Raw genomic sequence first — 23420 nt, forward strand, 5'->3', positions numbered from 1 at the left:
AGCCTTCAGAGAGCAAGGAAGCAGTAAGCTATTTACTACAAGAGATTAACATTTGAAACAAACAAGGAAGAAACATTGCTTTAAAACAGTACTCTATTTAGTATTCATCCTCAGTCCCTTCCAAATATGCTCTATCTCTGCACTCTCTAAAAGGAAGTCTTAGTTTCTGTACAGCAATTACTAAATTCTAGCCTTAATTTTTCTCTACAGCAAGCCTGAAAGCAAACCAAAGTGTTTACACTAAATACAGCCTTTTAGATCACATTATAAACATTACCACAGGGCAACAGCATTTGGAAAACACCACCTGTTCTACACAGACTGAGCTTTCCACAAGATGCCTCTCTGTAAGCTTCATATACTCAAGTGGGAATCTAAAAAAATCCCTTCAGACTAGACACCAAAAAATTAATTCCATTAACTCAGGATTTCTTTAAAAGGATTGTTCTACACATGCAACTTCCTCCCAGTTTAGTTTTTCCAGCCCTGTTTATTGGTTGCAATGTCTAAAGTCTTTTGTTCCTATTCTACCAGCCCTGCAAGGCTGCAAGTTGTCCCCTGCTTGCTGAGCCAGAGACACCCACAGAGAGGTGCAGAGCTGTCCACACCATGCTCATTTTCACTGCTCTAAAGCATCTCATCAAAGGCAGGCAAAGGTAAGCCTCAGGACCTGCAGTGCCAGCCCATCCCAGTACTGTTGAACTGTTATCTTTGGGACAAAATACTGGGGACACTGTGATACGTTTTTTTCTGGATGTCACATGCTGTGATTGTGATCTACTCAAAAAGAATTGTCACTTCAACACAAGCACCTTCCCAGACACTAAAGCAAGGCAAACAAGCATCCTGTCGCAACATTCCTGGCACATCAGAAGGATGGAGAGTTAAGTGTTAATGACAACTAGGTCTTTGATGAGATGCACCAGTTGTGCTGGCCCCATAGGTCAAAGACTTGGAGAGCTTGGAAAGATAAAATTAGCTGCTATTGATCCATTGAGGGTCACAACTGTAGAGATAGGTTAGAACTGCACACTGGAGCCCTGAGTATCTGGTGCTGTTTGCTTTAATTCACAGCAAACACAGCAGTCCCCATGGAAACACTGTGCACGTAGCACTTGCTTGACTTTACTGAGGCTTGATTACAGAGAAGTTTATTTAGTAGCCCCTTTCAAGCTTCAGAAACAAATATGCATCTTAGAACTCAGGTGATGGTGCCAGATCCACAAAGAGACTTGGATACTGGCACAGTTGGTGTTAGATCACTTAAATTTTCAGTGTTCAGATGTCTAGCCTAAGCTAAATGCATGGAGAAAGCTGTCACTAGGATTTTAAAAATAACTCTCATTGTGGAACTGCATGGTCTAAAGGATACATCTAGGATAAGGTAGAAATTAAGCCTCAGTTCAGTCCTTTGTTTCAAAAGAGAGTGGTTTTATCTAGACTGCTCTGACATTTCCGTTTCCTTCCCATTATTGAGAATTCCTTTTTAAAGAATTTAATGAATTGTAATGACAGACTCTGTTTGCCCAAAAGCCCAGTGATAAGAGACCTACCTGTGGGGTGGGAGACTTCCTTGCCCCTTTGGTAAGGTGGAGCAGGGATTTAGTAAGGTCCAAGACTCTCACGTGCACAGGGACAAACAGTGACTGCCCTGAGCACCATGCTCAAGCTCAGCCCACCAGCAATTGCTGTGAGTGCCCACAGGGTCCAGCAGTGCCAACAACGGGAAGATCACTGCAAGGCTCTTGCTGTGCTGAAGTCCCTTTGCAGATCTGCTCAGATTCTCAGCTTCTCCCTCTGCTGCTACCACCCCACTGCAGTTACCAGGCAAATCGTGGAGTAACCTCCCACTGGGCTCCACTAGAAGACATTTTTCAGGGTAATTGTAAGGCATTCAATTCAAAACATGCAACTTGGATCTCAGGAATTCTCATCACCAAGCAAAGCAATTATAAGAAGCTTTCATGCTCAGAAATGTACATTTGCTTTAATTCACCTACTACCCTTCTTCACTACTACAGCCTTCAACATTCAACAGTCAGCCTAAGAGTACAGGGAGAGCACCTCTTCAAATCCAGGCTAGCCACTGCACACATCTGTCAGATGGGGGAACAGACAAGAATACTACCTGGCCCCAGCTCAGAGCCACAAGAACTAACAGCAGGTATCACTGGTAGTAGGTGTATGTGCTGGCACACTGCTCTGCTCTGACCAAAGCAGTTTTACTGGCTCCCTCTGAACATCAGCTACCATCAGAGTCACTTGCTAACAAGCCCACGTGGCTGTATGAGCCACACAGGATAGTTACCAAGTGGTTCTTTTAAGACAATTTAAATGTCATAGCATTCTGATGTGTAACTGCACAAGTCACAAGTGCTGCAGCAGCACCCGCTTTCCAAACCATTCCAATTTTTCCTACATTTCTGGGTTCACCTGGCCCAGGGAATCTCCTGGCCAGAGGCTGCAGAGCCTGAGCCCAGGCACGGGTGGCACAGTCCTTCACAGGTGAGCAGCAGGGGACCAAGCTGCCTTTGCATTGTAGACACAGCTGCTACACACAGCCCAGGGACATCAATTGTACTGAAAGCTGAGAGTCTGAAATCTCTGAGATTTGCTTTTTTGTTAAAAAAAATTGAAGGTGGACTAACTCCTGCAGGTGTGTAATACTGACCACCTTGCAGAGGCCCTTGGCAGAGGTGTGAAAGCTAAGGAAACACCATGCCTCACAGGGACAGCAGACATCAGTCTGGGCCCACGCTCTGAATGAGCACAAATCTCAGGTTGCAACTGAAGAGCTTTACAGCTGAGGCCTTCTGACTGACAAAACATGAGCACAAGGTGCAGCTCTGACCCCTGCCTAAATGAAAATGAATTTCCAGTGCTTTACACACAGAAATTAATTGCTCCAAAAGGTAGCTGTATTGTTCAGAAGCATTCCTTCCCTAATTACTGTATTTCTCCTTACAGAGACAAACAAATGGCTAATGTATTGCTGAGACTGCCAGACTCCAACCTCCAGGCATTGTAACACAAGGGCTGTGTCCATTGATGACGTAAGTCAGGGCTTTAACAGCCTTTTCAAAAAAAACAACCCCAAACATCCCGGGTAACTGTAGTTACTTAACCAAACCACAAGCATTCGCAAGTACCCACCCCAATATACTGTTGGGGCTGTTAAAAAATATTTGCAACAGATTGTATTCACAAGCTCTTGCACCATTAAACAGACACTTCTTACCTTAATTTGTTTGAATTTGTCATCCTTCTCAGATTTCGTCTTTTTTCCTGCAACAACAGAAGAAAGAGTTCATGAAGCCCTGTGTGCCATGAGCTATCCATCACACTTTCTATATTCACCAACAAATAGCCCCAAAATAAGCCTCAAAATGGCAGGACTTCTCAGTTAAGGGAGAACACATTTTGCCTAATTTTACCCTTCCTTTAAGGCCTGGGCAGCAAAAAATTCACCTTGAATGCTCTGGCTTTGTGTTTCTTTTTTAAAAGGCTACAAAAGAAAACCACTTTGGGACCAAGGAAAGCAACCACAGTCAAAAAATCAAAGTGAAAATATGGAAGAATGACAAATTAAAAAACAAGACTTGTTAAAAAAAAAAAGAAAGGGGGAGAAAAATATTCCTAAAGGGAAGAAAAATCAAAATATATTCCTCATCACATTTCTGATGCTTTCTCTGTAGCTACAGGAAAAGGGAGATTGTTAATTGATTTAATGTGAAAAGAGATCACAATAAACTTCAACCAATATTTTTGTAAATAGTTGCAACCTGTAAGGAAATTTCCCTGTAGGGAAATACATATTATAATTCATGCAAAAGTGGTTTATGCAATCATGATTGGCTTGGGAATCCCAAAAACCATACAGCATGTGACCCTTACAAAATGTCATGCACCTTGGCAGACCCCAGTGCTGCTGCCCCTGCTCTGACCTGATGTAGAAGCTCAGACTTGCTGTTGCAAGCTCATCTCTGCCCCAGTGTCAGCACAGACGTGTCCCAGGAGCTTTTCCCATCTCTACCACATGATACCACAGAAAATTAGAAACGTTTGCAACCAGATTATTTTGCTCCCACATATGTTTAGCCACATGACACAAAAAAAAAGGGCATGTGAAAATATATATGAGGCCCAAACTATGTCAGGGTTTTACAGTAACTGGACTTTCTGCAGAATCTTCTCCTGCTACAGCCCCTGTTCCCAGACTCTCAGCTTTAAAGATGAACTTTTGTTGCTCCTACACGAATCTACTGCCTAGGGGCATGTTATGGTCCAGGGGAACGTGTCTAAACATACAAAATACACTATTGACAAGAGACTGGAAACAGTTTCAAATTAAGTGTTCTACCTTTTGCACATTGATCTTCCTTTCACAGTATGATTCTGCCCCAAAAATGCCATGGTTCATCATTTCCAGTCACACTGACCTTAAACTGAAAATCTGCCTTTCGCTTCTCAATCTAAGAAAGTAGCAAACTGTAGCTACAGTGAATTGAATTGGATTTTATTGGAACACTGTGTTTTTGGTTTGCAGGTTATCTTTTCATCCAAAATTCTAGATAACACAGGATACCAGAGGACTAAGGAAATCATTGTTCTGCTGCATAAACCAGTAAGGAAGCCATATGAAAGTTAATGAGCCCCAAATAAGGCAATGTTTCTACTTTGAAAGAAACCAAATACTCATGAGATTGACTTGGTAGTTAGGTCTTCTTCTGGCAGGCAGGAGAATTAATTCCTAAATTTGGGGATTCTGACGCTTTCCCATTTCACCGTTATTGTGCTCTGTGGGTTGGTTTTTCATGCTCTTTGTAACTAACAATGTGGTTTCGTGGCTTAGTGTTCTGAGTGAGTGTACTGCTCTCACTCAGCTCAAGACAGAGACAGTTTAATTGTACCCTTGATTGAAAAAATATACCAAAATGTCTGCCACCATATTCTGAATGACCCCTACTGAGTTAAATGTGTTGAGCTCTAATACCCCCTAATCATACTCCTTGACTGAAGGAGACCCGGGACTAGATTCTGAACACAACTCCATCAGCTTTAACAGACAAATATCAACAGCTTGGGGGTATCACATCTCATTGATCCTCTCTTCTGAATGCAGCCCATTTTTCATTCAGCTGTTCCTAAATTCCAGTAATTTCCCAGCCAGGGCACCATGTGCAGCTTGCATTGGTGGCTTGTTCCAAACACCTGCAGTAGGTGTTTTTCTCAACACAATGCCCTCAACAGCATTTCATGTTGACAAGCTCTCCCCTCTACCTTTTTTGGAAGGTCTTTCAGATAAGGGCAGCATCCGGTACACCCTGAAGGCATTGTTTCCTTTCTTTATACTTTTGTCCTTCACTTCTTCTATGTCAGGCAGGGAGTTCATAGCGCAACGGAAGTTTGCCTTCCATGTCTTTGGATCAGGTTTATCTACTCCTGACTGGTATTTTCCTGAGCAAGAAAAGAAAAGTTAGGCACATATGACATGCGATTGAAGATTCAAGGCAAATTAATAACAGCGTAGGTTAGCTTCAAGGTATCAGCCTTTGGTTCCCATGACAAATGTTCTAACAATAGCTGAGGTTGCAAAGAGTGCTGTGAGCTCATTCTCATGCACATTTCTAGAACAGATGATGAATGGTTTGTGCTCAAGAAGACCCAGGGCACTGCAGATCTGATGTGACTCCATAACAACATGGAAAAGCTTGCACAGTATTTACCTTTATTATGTCTGGCTCAAATCCATAGAAAGGCATAAAAAGCCTAAGGGTCTCTGTCTACAAAGTGCTGACTGTGTTCTACTCCTGACAGTTTTGAACCCAATTGCTAACATTTAAATCAATTAAGTTTTACTGTGTTCCTCAATGCAAATGAGTTATGGCACTTCAATTAAGCTAGAGAGTATCATAGGCCTTGAAAAAACACTTAAGTTTCCAGATTTGTGGGATGCTAAGTTCACCCTGTGTTAGTAAAAGCAAAGACAAGAAAGAAGGAAAATGTAACTTTAAAAGGGAAAACAATGTGAAAATCTGTCCTGCAAAAAGAGAGTTCCAATACCTGTGTGAATTGCCCAGTTTCTAAATAAGGGAGCATCTTTTTCAACATCCCAACCATGTCTTGCGGCATGCATCCAGGGAATCTGAAAAATCTTCTTCTCCTGGAAGGGAAAACAAACAGGAAATGCCAACACTGAAAGACTTGAGGAGTCTTCTGATGATTTTAAGTCACTAATTTACAAGCACAGTTTCAGCATCTCCAAGTGTTTTGCTCCCTTCTAGCCCAGTGTCACTATCAATGAAATCAGCAGGAAAATATCCGCTGGCATCACCAAAGCAGAACACAGTCCAAGTGTATGAAATACTCAGAAGCCACTTCACGGAAGATGAGCCTGGCAGCTTTCTGAGCTGACACATGGAAAAAACATGCAGTACTACATATTTCTAAGCTTTCATACAAAGGGCTGTTTTGTCAGCACAGACACTTTTATGGTTAACAAGAATATATCTGAAACTAAACAACCATAGAACAGAGCAAAATCAAGGGATTTAGAATTCAGCCAATAAATACTAGCATGGTGAAGAAAAGAGATCTTGCAAATTTGTATGCCAAGCTAAAGAATATATCAGCAGTAGACATCTCTCCAGTGAGGATAAAAAAACCCAGACACTCATGTGAAGAAGTGCATTGAAGATACCTAAACACATTTTAGTTCCAAAACTTTAGACTAAAGAAAAGTGCACTTAAAGAAATGCAAAGGAAGGTTTTTTAAAAATTTGGTTTTTTAACACACAGCTAAATCAGGGCATGCCTTACATGGTGTCAGTATAAACGGATTCCCCAAGGGATCATGGAAGATCCCTGGCAACTATTAAAGATATAGTTTTAGGATGTAGCTCCAGCTCTGGGGGCCAAATGACTTTCAGAGCTTGAATAACACATTTCCTACACCCCTTCCACAAGCACTTAGCACACAGGATGCTGGATCAGATGTGCTTTTATGTCGTACAACACGGTAATGAATTCCTTTGTCCTGACCTAGAGAGCTGCTTCAGAACTCTTCATGCTGTTTTCTGCAAAACCATACAAACCAAGCTCATTCCACAACACTTGTTTTTTCTCCCCTGTTAGGAAGAATACTTATCTGGCTTCACATGCAGATATCTTGCACTATAAACTCTGTTCACTGCAGGTTCACATCCAATTATCAGTCTATGAAGAGAAAAGTACTTCCAGGGCAAAGTGCACCCTCCTCCTGCAGCAGCCACCTGAGCTGTGCTGCCTGAATTTCACCCTAAAAGAGCCTGTTTCTCTCTACTGACTACCGACAACCCTAGACAGGCAGCTCTCATTTAAACGACTGCATTGTAGATATCTGGCCGGGTGAGATGAATCCTTCACCCTTTCCCCTTCCCCCAACAATCACTTTTCTTTCCTGACTGTCTGGTTAATATTTCACTCATGCCAAGGTTAGGTTTATTTCCCTTCCTTCCATGTGATCTTTTCTTCTTCTGAGCCTGCATTTTGTCCTTCAATTTATCTTTAATCCTTTCTGTCATATTTGCTTGTTCAGAACTGCATTCTTCCCTTCTTGCTTGGCTTCATCTTTAATTTGGCGCAAGCAGTTGTTTAACATGTTCCTCATTCCCCTCAAGACCTCATACTCAATATTCCTCTTAATGTAGTTACATCACTTCTGTCACGTGTCTTTTGCCTCTTTATTCTTCCCTCTACATATAAGTAAATCATCAATAGAGATACTTTCCCCAACTCAAAGCAATCGAAAGAAAGCCTCAAAGCCACTATTTGTGGTCCACAACACCACTGTATTCATCAGACCTAGAATAAGCTTCTCTGCCTTTACTCTTTCATAGACTATAATAAGCATGGGAAAAAAAAAATCATCACTTCAACAGAAAACAGTTTCTATCAACAGAACTTTAAGAATAGACCAGATTAAAATAGACCGTATGATAATTCAAAACTTAGCAGACTGAACAAGACTCCAGACATAGCATCCTGTCATCATCAACTGTACTTACAGCCTCAAAAGAAGCAGCAAGGACACTCAACAGCAGTCTAAGTGGTCATTACAGTGCTTCTGTTCATTACAGAAAGTTCTTCCCAATCCCAGATGTCTTGAAGCACAAGAATTATACCACAAATAACAAAATCATAGAAGCTATGTGTATAATAATTTTATAATACATATATAAGTTTGCACACCTATACAGAAATTACAGATTTTCTCATCAACTACAAAATATCTAATCTTCCCTGAAATCCTGCAAAGATAGCTGATTACATCAGTACAATGTAGTTGAGTGCTCTGCTCTAGTTTACCTGGGTATTTTCTATTTAAATAATACTTCTATATTTCATACATTATCAAACATTACCTATATTCTTCTTCAGCCAGTGCTGTCTAATAATGACCCTTAACAGTAAGAGGTCATCAGTGCTTTCTCTTAGACTTGGAAAGCCATGTGCTGACTGGTCCAGCATTCCATCACAGGACTTTCGTGTAGGAATCTTGTGTTTCTGTTAAAACATTAGCCTTACCTAAAGTCAAAAACACAACCCACAAAAATTTTGCACTGTAACAGGAATTGCTACCAAACTCCAGTGGGAATATCAAAAGGGAAAAGCTGTGACATTCTTAGAAACAGGCATGAAAAGTAAACTAAATCAAACCTCAGCTGGTTACAGCAGCATGGTACTACTAATGTCAAGGTTGTGATTGGGCCATTCACTTAAGAGTAAGACTTGGTGATCCTCCTGGGTCCCTTCCAACCCAAAATATTCTGTGATCTGTGATCACTTGGAACTCTGGCACTGCAAAATGCTTGGAGCAATGCTTGAGTGTGAGACCATATATTAGCTACAAAGTCATAGGACAAATCTTAAACAGCAGCATCCATCTCCAAGGCAATACTCCAAGCATCCATCAAAGCAGTAGGTTGCCTCTGTTACAGCTCAGAATGTTTCCTTTTCCAGATCCATGAGGAACACTGACCTCTCATACTCCTCACATCCCCTCTGCTGAACTATGTTGTTTCATTAACACCTCCCAATTTTGTCTCTCTGGGAAGGCAAAGAAATTCCCTTTCTCCTTCATGCCACTCAGGAGGACAACATTTTCACCAAAGAGGTACACAAGTATTTATGCTTTAAGCCCTATAAGGAGGGGTTTGTTCTGGAAGTATGATGATGAACTGACAGTAGGGGAAAGAATTACGTGTCACCTGTACCTGATTTGTCATTTCTTATTGAGAGAAATTTAATTCTTTCTTCAGTTCAGAAAAAGCCCCATCCCCAAGAACAGACAGCCAATGACAACCCAGAATGGTAATAATTTCCTTAATATTTAAACCTTATTTCCTTAATAGCTGTGCATACACATGAGTTTCATTCCCTTGATAATCTGACACACCTTCTTATCTAAACTGTGAACTATCCTTTACCAAACTCTGATTAAAATACTACAGCCTATAACGTTGATTCTGTGGGTATAGAACAGGCTGTGATATACATGACACTTCATTAATTCCATGCATGGCTTTGTTTATGGTCAGGATTTACAGTAAAAATAGAAATATTTTTGGTTTAATGATCCATTGTTGGAATGAATGTGCAAACACTTTTACATAGAAATGCTCAGGAGTGCAATTTTCTTGCAGATTTCTTTTGGAGGAAAGGCAATCCAGGTTGATGCCAAATCAGAGGTTAGAAATGGGGAATCAGAGTTTAATAAACGTCAAGGCAGAGAAATTATTTCAGGATTAGGCAGGAACACCCAGCAAAGGACAGCAGACATAGACTGTCAGTAGGAAACCTAACACCAAAATAGAGATATTCAAGAAGAAAGACCTGAACATGGGACTCAAATTACAAAGGCAACAGTAAAAACCAGTCTCCTCTTCAGCTGTGACCCCATTATGCAAGAACAAGGACCTACTCAAATTCACAGCGCAGCTAACAAGGGAATGGATAAAGCAATATTTATTTACCCAGCCACAGCATGAGAGTCACTGATGCAGGAAGCTACTGAGAAACAAGGTTCATAGATGAAATTTAAAGTGCTCCTGATAATTTCATAGTCATGAGCATTTCTAGCTTTTGGAACTGAAAGGAAAGGTAGCAATTTCAATCGTCATTCTTCAACTTTAAAAATGAGCACCTGAGTACCACAACTACTACTGCTATAGGGAGGATACCAGACTATTTGTCTTAGTGACTTAACCAGACAGGCAGGTTTCTGTCCCTGATTTTGTGCATTTGCACCCATTCTGATAATACAGTAGCCTCTGTAGCAAAAACAGCTTCATGCTTTTCAGTGTGGTGAATTACTCTCCTGCATAGTGCAGAAAGCATGCCACATTTCCACAGTTCATTACTATTCAAAGTCTCAAATACACTCCTAGATTTTACTCAACCAATCAATTTAAATTCAAATTGGGCACTGACGTTTTTGAGCTCACGATTGCGCTCTCAAAGTGTCTTGAGCACTTAGTAAGAGCTCAGGACCAGGGATATTAGGTTTGAGTCTGGCAGGGGAAAAGTCACCCTATTTTCTCCCGAGTTGAGAAGTGTCAGAGAAGTCACACAAGTCTGAAACAGCAGATTGTTGCTTCAATTCAGAGTCTAACACAAAATATAGTCTTCCTCCTCAAGAGAGTATTTTGAACACATCCCTCTGATGCTACTTATTGAACAGTGTGCTCCCAGGTAAAAAATAAGTCCAAGCAGAGTCTCCAGAAACACTCACTTCAACAACAAAGAGCTGGAAAATGTTTTCAAATGAGCCATGAATCCACCAGGCCAAAGCAGGACGCTTCAGATCTGGCAGGCGAGACTGGAGGAACAGGTTGAGCAGGAAGCATTCAGCTTTGCCCTTCCTCCCTGTCACCCCTTTGAAAACCAGGAATGAGCTGATTTACCTATGCAGACCTCAGCCACAGCTATGGAGTTCCCCTTCAGCACATGCATGCACACCCCCCTTACCTTATTTAGCCATTTCAGCCCCGGTATTCTGTTAGAGTTGATTTGTTCTTCCAGCCAGGGCCGCATCCGCATCCTTTCGACAGGCATTGTCACCCACCTGGGAAGGAGCTGCAGGGAACACGGGACAAGGTTACTTGTTTGCCAGGCAGAACTCCCAGGCAGCTCCTCCATCTCTACACAGTGCACTTATTAAAGCTTTGCAGGCACTGAATGATTATAAATATAAACATTATTTCAGAACAGTGTGCTAGCCTCCCCTAAATGCAACTGAGATAAAGTCTTCTTTATGGCAGAAAATATTCTTCTGGTACACTTGTATTAGGAAAACCTTCATCTGAAGATGACATAGGATATCAGCAAAAGTTTGTCTGCTGACACAGGTGGGATAACAGAAGTCACATAGAAAAACACTTAAACTCTTGGAGACACCTCTTTTCAGTCCACATACCTGCATTTGCAGAAGCCCTTATTTTGCCAAGACAAAAATACGTAATGAAAAAATAACACATGCAGGAGGCATCATTGTTGATGCTAAAATGATGCGTCTGCTAATGAAAGGGCTTTCAAATGGCAGTTTCAGTACCACGAACTTGACTAGAATTTATAAAAGTACATTTTACATCACAGCAATTTAGCAGACCACTTTGATTCTGGCTGAGTAGATTGACCCCCTCTGTCCAGCTTTCTCTGATCAATCCACTCACTGATTTTTTAGCTGTTATTTTACATTTCAATGCTGTTCAGCTATGAAGTGAGTGCTTCACACACCCCTCTACACCATGCCAACTTCTATTCTCCAGTGAAGACTTAAACTGACTTCTTTTTCTGTCTCTCTCTCTCACACACATGCACACATGACCTTGATGCCACTTCCCTGTTTAGAGCTGTAAATTATTGACATAAGAGTCCAAAGTCTTGAACCTGAGGCAGAAAATTTTAAAAACATTAACCAACTGGCACTAGATGCAGATTAAAGCACCACATTAAATGCCTGTTAAGCACCCTAGAACCCATCATTTCCACATTCAAGTACTTGCATTTAGGCTGCTGCTTCTCCTTGTCCCTTCTGCACCGGGCTCAGCTCCTTCCTCTCTCTTTTGCTCTTCACATCTGTGTTCTCTGCATCATTCTTAACTTCTCTGCTCCACTATTCTTGTCACCTTTGATCTTAAAAATAAAAAAGAGAAAGAAAAATTTGAAAGCACACAGGAATGGCACAAATGTAAATGGGTTTGTTCTCGCTTCCTATGGGAGTACAGGCATGGGACAGACTAACAATTAGGCAGTACCAAGCCCACACCCAACACAAGAGGAAGAAAAACGTTCAAAGTTTCCTCTCATTGCTCTGAGGACATGTATTTCCTTGAAACTAATAAGGAATTAAAATCTGAATGTAACAATAAGGTTCTTTGATGTGTTCAGAGAATTTACCAGCAGCCATGCTCACACTAATCTCTTAGCATACATATTAGTATTTTGTTTACTACTGTGTGAAGCTGGTCACTCGTGCTTCAGCTGCAGCCTCTTACAGTAAACTACGAATTTCTAAAATAGCTCAGAAAACGGCTGCAACTGCCCAGCTCCCTTTCAAGTTCACTTCAGATATGAAAAAACAGCCAACCCCAGGAGTCCAAGAGCAGACAATCTCTTGTGCATATCCCCTCTCTGTGTGAGAGGGAAGCTGTTTTCTGGGCAAGGGTGATGTGGGTTCAATTTTTTAGCTGCCAGTTTCCCTCCCCTTGGAACAAACAATCCTCTCCAGGTTGCAGAATGTGTACAGGAGATCTCTACCATCTTCCCCTACTACAGTTTGAGTCAAAGCTGAAAAATGCAAATGGTAATGTACTAAAAACACGAGCAAATTTTTATTTGTCTGACAATGAAGAAACAATTATGTTCAACAGATGCATTTCTTTGTAAGGCATCTTTGAGTATGCATGCACTTTGAGAGAATTCTTGGAAACACTGTGCATTAGGTTCAACACTCAATATGAGTGTTCCCATTTAGCAGTCGGACTCGTCTTATCTTCTGGGTAATGAGCCCCGAAGACAAATTTCAAGCCCATCGGAATGAACAACTTAGACAGAAGGCAAAAAAGTCATCTTGAAAGCAGCAGCAATGAATCCCACTTGGGACAGGCAACATGGAAGAAACAGAAGCTGCCTTTGTACAAAAGCAATACATCTAGGAAACAAGAAAGCTGTCAACAATTGCTACTACAAGGAAGCCAGTCTTGCCCAAAACAGCAGAGTTGAGCCAACCTGTCTTTTCCCTCCCACATCCCTGGGGGCTTCCCCAGCTGCTCCCCTGTAGATGCTGCTGTGATGTGCTCATCTCCTTTTTGGCACCATGGGATTCCTCTGGGATTAGCAACTGCAGCTGTCAGCACACACCTTCCCATCCATCACCCACACCAAGACAAATTAATCCAAGGTAATCAAGAGAGAAGTTTAGCTTGTGAGAAAAGAGGAGTGGCTCCCAAGACCTGTTCATCTGAAAGTAAATTCAGACCCAGGTAAAAATAATCCTAATGATGTTCAGCTGGAGGGAACAGTGGGAATCTCCCGGAGTTATGTCCTTCACAAAGGAGCAAGCACAGCCGTGCTTTTGCTCATCAAAACACAACCCCTACCACATGCTCCTTTTAGAGCACATGCTGATGAAAATAAAGCTGGATGTCTTCAGAAGACATTCCCAGACCTGTCTGCCTCAGGACAGCAATGACCACAATGGTACTAAAATGTAGCAGGGTTTTTTGTCAGTTGCATGTCAACAACATTCTTTTGATGAAAATACCAAGTCAACTCTACCAAGTAATTGCCTGTGAGAAATGAAGGTGCCATATCTCCATCCAGAGCTGTCAAATGCATGATTTATTTTTACAGAAAGAAACATCAGCATCTACAGTGCCTTAAAAGTAGTTCCTGTCTGTCCATAAATGGCGTTACTGGGCGTTCTTGAAGCCTTATTCCACTGGCTCCAGGTGGGAGGACCTGGAGTGTGTCCATCAGTGAGTACAGATTAAATCACCTGACTTTAAGAATCATTCCAGTTTGTAAAGACATTTGAAATGCTCTAAAATAGGCAGCAAACACATGTAAAGTTTCAGGGGCCATTGCCTAATACCACACGAGCTTCACCATTCATCAGAATATATCAATTATAAAACAAACCTACAAAGTCAGAAACTAAGGTGAGCCCTAGGTATGCCAAGTTTCTTGCCAGCCTCTCTCCAGTGTTTACCCAGCTGAAAGAAAAAAAGTAGAAACAGTCAATCCTTTTAAGGACAACAAAATATCAATATTTATAATGTGGAGCTGGCTGTAAAACTAGAAGCACTTACCCACCTATCTCCCACTCCTGGTCAGCCTCAATGTTGCACTTCCCCTGCATATTAGCACTTAGAAGAAGCTACACGCAGCTGCTGGTATTTTTTGTAGCTGGGGCAGGTGCAGGTAACAGTATTTTCAGAGCTGCCAAGGCATCCAGGTCCCACTGGCTTCACTGCTACCATGATCTCCTGAACTGCAGGTACCCATCTGCTGGCCTAAGGAAACCTCTCCAGAAGCCTGGTTACTTTTGGCTGCCTGAACCTTCACACTCTGATTAATCAGGAGAAAAACGGCTTAATGCCTGCCTTGGGTCACGTGACACCATTTTCCTCCACACTGCAGAGACAATGGATGGAGCCAGGGAGAGGAAGAGAGCCAGCTGGGAGAAAGGAAGGAGCAGAGGGAAGGAGCAGCAGCAGCTCCACCAGTGGCAAAGAAGCACCTGGTACTCCACCACTCCATCACCCTTCAGTCACATCCCAGTTTTGCTGCATGCTAACACTACTCTTCGCACAGTCAGCTTTCTGAAGAAGTCCAGGAACTTAGCAGGCTTCACAGGAAAATGACTCATATTCCCAGAGATCCAAAGCTGAAGTCTTTCTGGCATCATGTTGAAAATAATTCCTGTTTGTGTTTTCTTTTGGTTTCTCATGGTGGAGGGAAGGAAGACTAATCACCAAGAAACACAGTCAGTGCAGAGGGGACCTCAGAAAGCATTTTTCCGCCCTATCTGAAAAGGAGCTCATTTAGATGCCATAAGTAGGACTACCTGCTAGGATATCACTCTATGATTCTTAGTAAGGCATTCTTAGTAATACAGCTAGTTTTCAACAATCACTATTTTTATCATGCCTCCTACAAATGTATTAAGACTGCTAGCTCCATTTTCTAGCTCTATTTTTACCACCTGTCTTAATATTAGAGGGGACCACAGTCTGGGGCATTTGCTGTTTCAGAGGTAGGAGCTTAAATATATCGACGGACATGAAGACATCAATAAAATTATTCCCAAACCAGCGGTGAGTGGGCAAGACATCAGCCCCAGCTCACTGGGATTTGCATAGAGGGGGAGCCTCTGAAGAGCCATTCCCACACAAGAAGCATGGCCCATGGACTGGCTGCCACCACAGTTTATGGAGGGATTATTTTGATCTCCTTTGAAACTTTAATTACTGCACTATTCATGCTAGTCCTGTGGTTAGTTCAGCCTATTTTTTTCAATGAGAAACTTCAAGAACATGGTGAAGGCTACTCCCCAACAAGGTATAAACTGGTTGCAATATGCATATACATATATTTTCACTCCATGATTGATAAAGAGCTTGTAGCCCCTCCCTACTCACTGCAAGAACATTCTAGTAAGTCTGACTTGTTTTTTCCTTCACAGAGATTACACTCCTGCCATACAGAAAGTGTAACCTTTGAGAATGAAGAGCTCTTCACTAGAATTACAGCAGCTGTAGACAGAAAGTGAAAGCAATGGCATGGCAGGCATTACATATGAGCAGTACACGATGTTCTCTTTCCTTCAGTTTCACTCTGGCAGCATCTGGATAACTGAAAAGGCACAAAGGTTATCCCAAAACCACAAGCTACTCTGTGTCTGTGGGTACTTTCTTAAAAGTATATTCCTATGGAACCAAAAAAAAACCAAAACCAAAAAACCTCTGGAAAAGCAATTCTTTTTTTCCTTGTCACAAAATACCTAGTTAAAAGATTTGCCAGTATATGGAAATATTGGTTGTGAAAAGTTAAGGTGGGATAAGATCTTGGAGGCACATTTCTGAAGTAGGTCACAGCCTTTGCTCAAAGCTGTGGAAAAACATCTGTTCCTCAGAGGATATGTGCAGAATATTGCACGGCATCAATTTATGTTTTCTCTGCAAATACAGAAGGGGCAATATTATTTTTTTGAGAAGTTATCTTTACTTGTGCTTTGCTGATAAACTTTTAAACTACTCTCTTTGTTTACTAAGGCTAATGCAGTTAAGAAAAGCATCAATCAACCCCTGTGACCAAAGAGATATGCTGAAATGAGACCATATGCTAAATTTAGGATTCAGAGAACTGGGTTCTGTATTTGTGTCTGTGCCAAGACTGTTCCAGCATATATGGAAACATGATCTTTTTTGAAAGAACAGTACTTGGAGCAAAATTCTGCTCTTTGGTCACAGACTGAACTCTGTCTTCACACAGGATTTTGCAATATGACCACCTTTTTCAGCTGTTCTGCTGTGAATACCACTTTCAAAGATTTCACCATCTGTACTCTGAGAAAAGCCCTGCTTAGAGGTCAAAGTCATCACAGGGATAGAGCCTTCTCTCAGGTAAAAAGACCTGTTAGACTCATCTGCCCAGAAATACTTCAGAAATGTGAGATTGACACTGAAAGGAAAACAGAAGTGCTCTTTACTCAGCTGCTTTGACTGTGGACACCTGAATTCCCCCTGCCCACAGTGTGTGCCTGGTACCTTTCCTATCTGCCATGAGGTAGAGGAGGATCTTACCACAGGTGCTGCAGAACATGCCTTCTTTCTCATAATCCCAAATTATCCCACATCTTTTTTTGGAACCAACAGCAAAACACTTCATTAAAGGGTAGTAAATGATGAAAAGTGGGCATTGCCATTCTTAGAGGTATAAGGGTTACAGATTCAAAGTGAAATCCTCACTTAAATACCACGCAAGAAAACCCATAAAAACCAGCAACAGACTTTCTGGACTCATAGCTAGTTAGAAAGCAAATGCTCTCTGGTCTTTCAATTGCATGTAATGGTGCCTCCTTTTCCTTACCATTTCCTTATTCTTTCAGTGATGCCCTGTTACAGGGAGGGATGGGGGACACATCACTGGCAGATTTGTTTCTCACTAAGCACCTCTTGCAGTGAGCTCCGCTAGAGTATTCGCCATGGTTCCACAGACCCAGCTCCTGTGTTGCCTGTAACATTTTGATCCACATTGTAGCAACAGCAGTATCTTTCCTGCTCTTTCCTAATGTTTTGGTGGCAGCGGAAAAGACTATGTCCTTCCTGTCCTTCACCAAGAAATGATTCACTGCAGCCAGCAAAGGTGGTACCTTATTTATTCTGGTGCCTGCAGGAAGGAGGGAACTTCATCAAGAAAGGTCAGAAAGGCAAGAATTGGAGAGCAGGCGGGGTGGGAGAGCACAGGTCCTGGGCAGAGTGGAGTAAGGCATGCCCTGGCCATTAAGAAGAAACTGTACAGGCAACCACTGGGCAATACTTCACCTGCTTCCCTAGGTCCCCAAACAAAATGTGGCAGGGCTACAACAGGACTATAGCTGCTAAGGGGAAAGCTTTGTGGAGTGAAAAACCTGGGAAATCAAACTGCTGCATGATAGATTCATGCTAGCAACAACTACCCAACCTTACAAATACCTGCAATGCAGTGTCCAGGTTGTGCCCACCTCATTGCAAGGCAGATGGCATGCACTCCTCTCCTGCTGCTGTACCCAAGAATGATACACAAAGTAGAATGAAGAGAAGCCCTTTTATCCTCAAGCAACAGAGGGCAAAAAACAACAAACTTGTCTTTCCCTAAAAACATAACAAAACCCAAAGAAAACAAAGGCAAAAGTAACTCAAACATGTACTGAAATCAGCATTACAGACTGCATGTTAAACACGCCCAGGAAAATGTGCTGTTAGAACTCATACTGTATATGGAGTGTGTTTCATCAGCCCTACAGCATCTCTGTTCCACCCAAAGGGTGTTAACATGCCCTGGCTGGGATTCAGACGTTACACATCAAAACACACTCTTTCCTTTGGTTTCCATGTAGAGCTTATTCTCTCGCAGCAGCAAAAACATGAGTTGTTATTTCACAGTGATCTCAGGCCTCATTAAAGTTAGCTCTTGGATTTGTAGACTAGAAGTTCACTGAAAAAAAAATCCATCTTACAATAAACCCAGAAGGTTGCCCTTTTTTTGCTTCTGGACTTAGCCATAATAAAGCAAGGCTTAAGCCTCTCAATACCCACACTGAAATTTCCCTTGTGATGGCTCTGTCTATCACAACACTTGAAGAACTTCATTACAACACTTGAAGAATACAATGTCTGTGGATGAGCACATCCACTTCTCTGGCATTGCAGCAACCTACATCAGCTGGGAATTTGGGCCAGGCTTTTAACAGATTGCTAAAGATCATCTCCACAGTAGCCTTGCCACAATGCTCATCTGCACATGCATGGATGTCTGCGAGTAGGGTGACAATACAAAATGATTACTTTAGTTTCAGCTTTAAAAGAATACTTTGTTTCCTGGCGGTTTCTTTCCTTTTGCTTCTCAGGTCTTGCAGGGAGTAAAGATGGGAGATGCCAGAATCTGCTGGCATCAGGATGACAACACATCTTGCCACCTCCTCCAGGAGTCTCAAAAGCAACCATAAATCGATTATTTATAATCAGTCCAATATCTGATTTGGTTTCTTCTTAAACTTTGTGTTACATATGATGACTGACCATGATTTGTCCTCAGTATCTGGGATTTCTAATTATTTTTCTCTCAAATGCTGCCTAAAAGAGAAGTGGTGACTTTCCTGTACTTCACTCAGACAAGTCTGGGAGGGGCTTGTTTACAACAAGAGATTTGTTGTCATGGTTGTCAGGGAGTAATTAATTCCTTGCATTGGGGAGCAGTTATCCTCAAAATAATCAGTTTTATTCTGGAAGGAAGCACATGCAAATCCACTCTTGAATACCCACACATAATTGCTGCTGCTGTTTAGCTGTGTCATTTGGAATCCATGGAAGCCAAACTCTGTGTGTTCTTTAAAGTTGCCAGGAAAACTCAGCATTTGACACCTGATTCATAAAGAATTTTCCACCAAGGTGAAAACTAGGCGGCTATTAAAGTTCAAACAATTATAAACAATCACTTCACTACTGCAACTCAAGGCCTGGTTCTGTTAGACCACTGCATTCTCATGAGCTCCATGACTAGGTTTACAGGAGACACCCCTAAAACTTTTAACAAGCACTTTTACTACATGGATCCCTCTGAAAGCAGTGGGATATTATGCATGCACGTACCTGCAGGATCAGAATCTTAAACTGTGAGAGTACCTTTTAGAGCCTGGGCAGTCTTTATCTCAGTGTCCTGCCTAACATTCCTTTGCCTAAGTGCAGGGTGAGTGCTTTATAGGGTGCTATATATTAGAAAAGAGCCATTGTAAAAGAAAAGTGCTTAATCTCATTGTTCCCACACTGATGGCTTGTGAGACTCAGACAGGATTGCAAGAAGTCAGTGATATTTTAGAGGCACTCAGGGATGCAAAGAAAAATTATTCCAGATAGCAAACACTGAGAAATGTGTTCAAGGAAGAGTTTTCACATTCACTGGCCATGACCTGCACCTGATATAATCCACCTTGCTTGGATTGGGCTTGTTTCCCACAGCTACCTTTGTTTGTATAACATAATGTTCTGCAACACACAGCAAGAACTATTTGCACACTACACTAAAGTGTGATTTAATATTTGCTTAAAGCTTTCATTTTATTGTCTGGGCAAGGGCAGTTTCTACCACTGCAGTTAATAGCTAACCCACAACTACACCTTTGCTACCCAAAGTTGTAATTGTTAGTGCAGCACCCAGCTCCAGCAGCAAAAGATATAAAATACCTCTGCCTGACCTCACTGAGAGAAGCAAAAGTAGCCCTCTCAGCAAAGCAATTTCTCCTGTACTTCTAAGAAAAGTATACACTATTTCAGATTTGTAAAAAACACTCTTATGATTACATAGACACTTTCTTTCCAGACAGATCATGGCAGGCACAGACTTGGAGACTGGGATCCTCTGAATCGCCCCCTGTGAGCTGGAAACATGTCTGTCACATGAACTTATTTACAGTTACAAAAATAGCACCATGAAAGACACAGATGTGTTGAGCACAAAAAAAGAAATTGAATTAGTTATTACAGAGATACTGCTTGACACTGGAGAATTTAAGAAAGAAATATCTTTCTCTTGTACACACAATTGAAATATGTGCACTTAAAAGTGTACTTCGTATTAAATGCTTGTACTTATGCTTGTTGAAATGATATGATCTAATGCTCCTGTTTCTAAAAATGCTAGTCTTTCCTAGGCCACAGGACATACAGGATATGAACAGTTAATAGGATTGGTTACAAAATGTGCTTCTAATTTAAAGTTTTTGTGTTGATCACAGACCAACAGCAATTAGCCTCACTTTGTGATCTGGAGCAACTACTTCTATCTCAGAAGCTTCCTAAAATACTACTGAGCCAGAGTGAGACAACTCAACTCATCTTCATTTCTCATCTAGGCTGCATAAATATTATTATACTAAACAAAGTTAGACTTCTTCATATTCTCTCAACAATCTCAAATCTCAGAATTGTTTTGGCATCCAAAAAATTTAGTTTTTATATGCCTGAATGCAATGTGTGTTCATATGTGTGAGAATTGGACCTCTGGAATTGAAGTTTTTCATTTCACCCCAGAACAGCATTAGCAGAGCAGAGATTGTCCAAGCTTCTTGTCAACATCCAACCGTTTTTTCAATACAGCCCAGGAGCATGCATCTCTAAATAGGAGAACAACAAATGAAATCTCAAATCTAAATAGAAGAAGGAGAAATATATTTGAGATTAGACAGCCATCCAATGTTTGATCATCTTTTGACTAATTCACCAGGCAGTTCTGAAGGTCACAAAGCATATTCTAGCTGTTGACTGATCTGTGGAAATTGAGTGAAACCATTCACAGTCATTTCATGCCATCAGAAAAGCTGATACTGGATTACATCTTTTGGTTACCGTTGATCTGCCCCCAATCTAAGTGGAGGACCCCAAAGATGGAATGCAAATTAAAAAAAAAAAAAAAAAAGCCAACCATGTATTTATACCCAATTCTATTAGCAACTCGAACGTCACCATGACTAAAGCTCGAGCGCTCTGGCCAGCCGAGTTACTGACTCCCTTTCATCATCCTGGATGCCATCACTTCCACTGCACTCCGTGTACATGTTTGCCACAGCATTTCAGAACAGCACTTCTGTGACTGAAGAAGACACCACTTCCCATATTGCAGGGCCTTTGCCCAGACCTCTGACTGTGAGAAGTGATACCTGGATAAACCAGGAGTGCAGCCCCTACCCTCTGTTGTGTAGTTTGCTAAGGGAGTGCTGCCATGCAGCAGTCTAATTTAGATGACAGATTAAATAAATGGTAAAACTGAATTAATTTTTCAAGCTCTCACGCTTCTTTCCTCTGTGCTTATTTCATTTTTGCCAACTGGGAAATGAAAACCAACGGAGTCGGTTTCACTTTTGTTTATATTTGGTTTCAATTTTATCCTCAAGTTTTGCTTTCATCTTTTTCATGTAACACTGTTGGGATTTCAAATGCTGCAGGCAAGCTCTCAGTAATTTAAAAACATTATTCTCCTATTCTGACTGTTTTCTTATTGCAGAATTATTTTTATCTTAGATAAACTTTTTAAGATGCTGTCACAATTTTAGAAAGTGTTTTGGGGTGGAGCTGTTTAGTTTTGAATTTACAGATTTATATGCCTCATCCAATTAAATTCAATACTTCACTATTTTCCACTTGAATAATGTCTCAGTTGCATATAAATCTTGAATACAAGATTCAACAAAACGCCTTAAAAAAGCAGTCAGCACACCAAATGCACAAAAGCCCACACCATGCACCAAATGTGTTATACATATACGCATAAAATGTACATAAAGAGCTACCTTTATTGCTACCTTAATTTATTAACCGACAAAGGCAGTATCTTGCTTAGATAAAGCTGTAAGAGGCTTGTCTGGAATGCTGTTAAGCAACATGCATCAATAGAAATATTACAGTCCAGGCTTTGTCTTCTGTGCACTTATCAGGCCCTTCAAGTTGCATATATCCCTCCATACGTATCAAAAAGCAGAACTTAACCACAGGTCGCACTTTTCAAAACCAAATGCGTAAGCAACCCTTCCTTCTTTTGTGCTGCATTAATCTTAAGTATCTAAGTCTTTTAAAAGTACTTAAAATAATTTTACAGCAAAAGGGAAATGGTTGGACAACATCCACTGTCACGTGCAGTTCAGAACAAAGGACAAATTTAACCAGTTTTGACATACCTTAATGCCATTTCTAACACCAGAAATATTCTGAGAGCTACACACCAAACCTGTCAACATTAGCTGAAAAACCATCAAACAGAAATCTGCCCTATTCTTTAACAGACAGGAATATGGAAATTATTTCTTCCAAGCTTATCCTGAAAGATAGCAACCTATATAGCAACAACGGAATGTTAAAATAACTTAAGAGTTAAAATTTAAATTCTGCACCTGGGGTGAAACAATATGCCACATGCAGGCAGATTTGCTCCTGGATGTGTGTCCAAGCTGCAACAAGATAAAATGTTTGCTTTGTCCTAAAGACTGCTGTACTTGATTTAACACAATCTACTCCCAAGCAAACAAAGGGATCAGAAGATTTCCGGCATACAGAAAGTTGGGCTTGCAATATATTACAAATTAAGAAATCAGACATTACTGTACTGCTTACCACTTTTTTCTTTCTTCTCTAGGTCATTCAAAAAAACCAGAAATTTTGCATGAACTTCCAAGAAATTGCAAACATATCCAGCACTAACTGTAAGAGCAAGTTTTAAAACCTTTTCACAGTTTATTAATAAGAAGTATGTACTGTATAATGTATTATCTATGCTATATACAAAATATCTTAATTTTATATATACGTAGATACGTAGATATGTACATCTGTATATATATATTTACATACACATAGGCTGATATTAAACTCTAAACTGTTCTCAAGGATTCCATTCCACTAACTGTTAATTGTTGAGTTCACGTTTTTTTTAGTGGCTATTTTAATCTTAACACAAGAGTTTACACACAGTCAATACAAAGAAGAACCTTTATACATACCAATAAAACTTCTGAAAAAAAAAAAAAGAAACCAAAACAAAACCAAAAAACCCCAAGAGGAACTTATTTAATTAAACTGAATCATATTTTGCATAATGCTATTCATTCGCAAGGAATATGCAACTTAACA

General features: G+C 40.9%; 1 protein-coding gene across 5 annotated transcripts in view; it reads right to left on the minus strand.

Moving 5' to 3' along the window:
- IRF2 (interferon regulatory factor 2) overlaps positions 1-23420 on the minus strand; it is a 44111-nt gene that overhangs the window by 11064 nt on the left and 9627 nt on the right. For 4 of the 5 annotated variants that reach the window (XM_041395766.1, XM_041395768.1, XM_041395767.1 and 1 more), the window contains 5 exons: positions 12041-12174; positions 11008-11115; positions 6064-6163; positions 5281-5457; positions 3239-3285 (listed from right to left, as the gene is read on the minus strand). In XM_041395766.1, coding sequence (XP_041251700.1) covers positions 3239-3285; positions 5281-5457; positions 6064-6163; positions 11008-11115; positions 12041-12046 — 438 coding nt within the window. In that variant the 5' untranslated portion in view covers positions 12047-12174. The remainder of the gene's footprint in view (positions 1-3238; positions 3286-5280; positions 5458-6063; positions 6164-11007; positions 11116-12040; positions 12175-23420) is intronic. The other variant, XM_041395770.1, reaches the window with a different exon arrangement.

Source organism: Onychostruthus taczanowskii, unplaced genomic scaffold (assembly GCF_017590055.1).
Source record: "Onychostruthus taczanowskii isolate IOZ18803 unplaced genomic scaffold, ASM1759005v1 scaffold12, whole genome shotgun sequence".
Lineage (NCBI taxonomy): Eukaryota > Metazoa > Chordata > Aves > Passeriformes > Passeridae > Onychostruthus > Onychostruthus taczanowskii.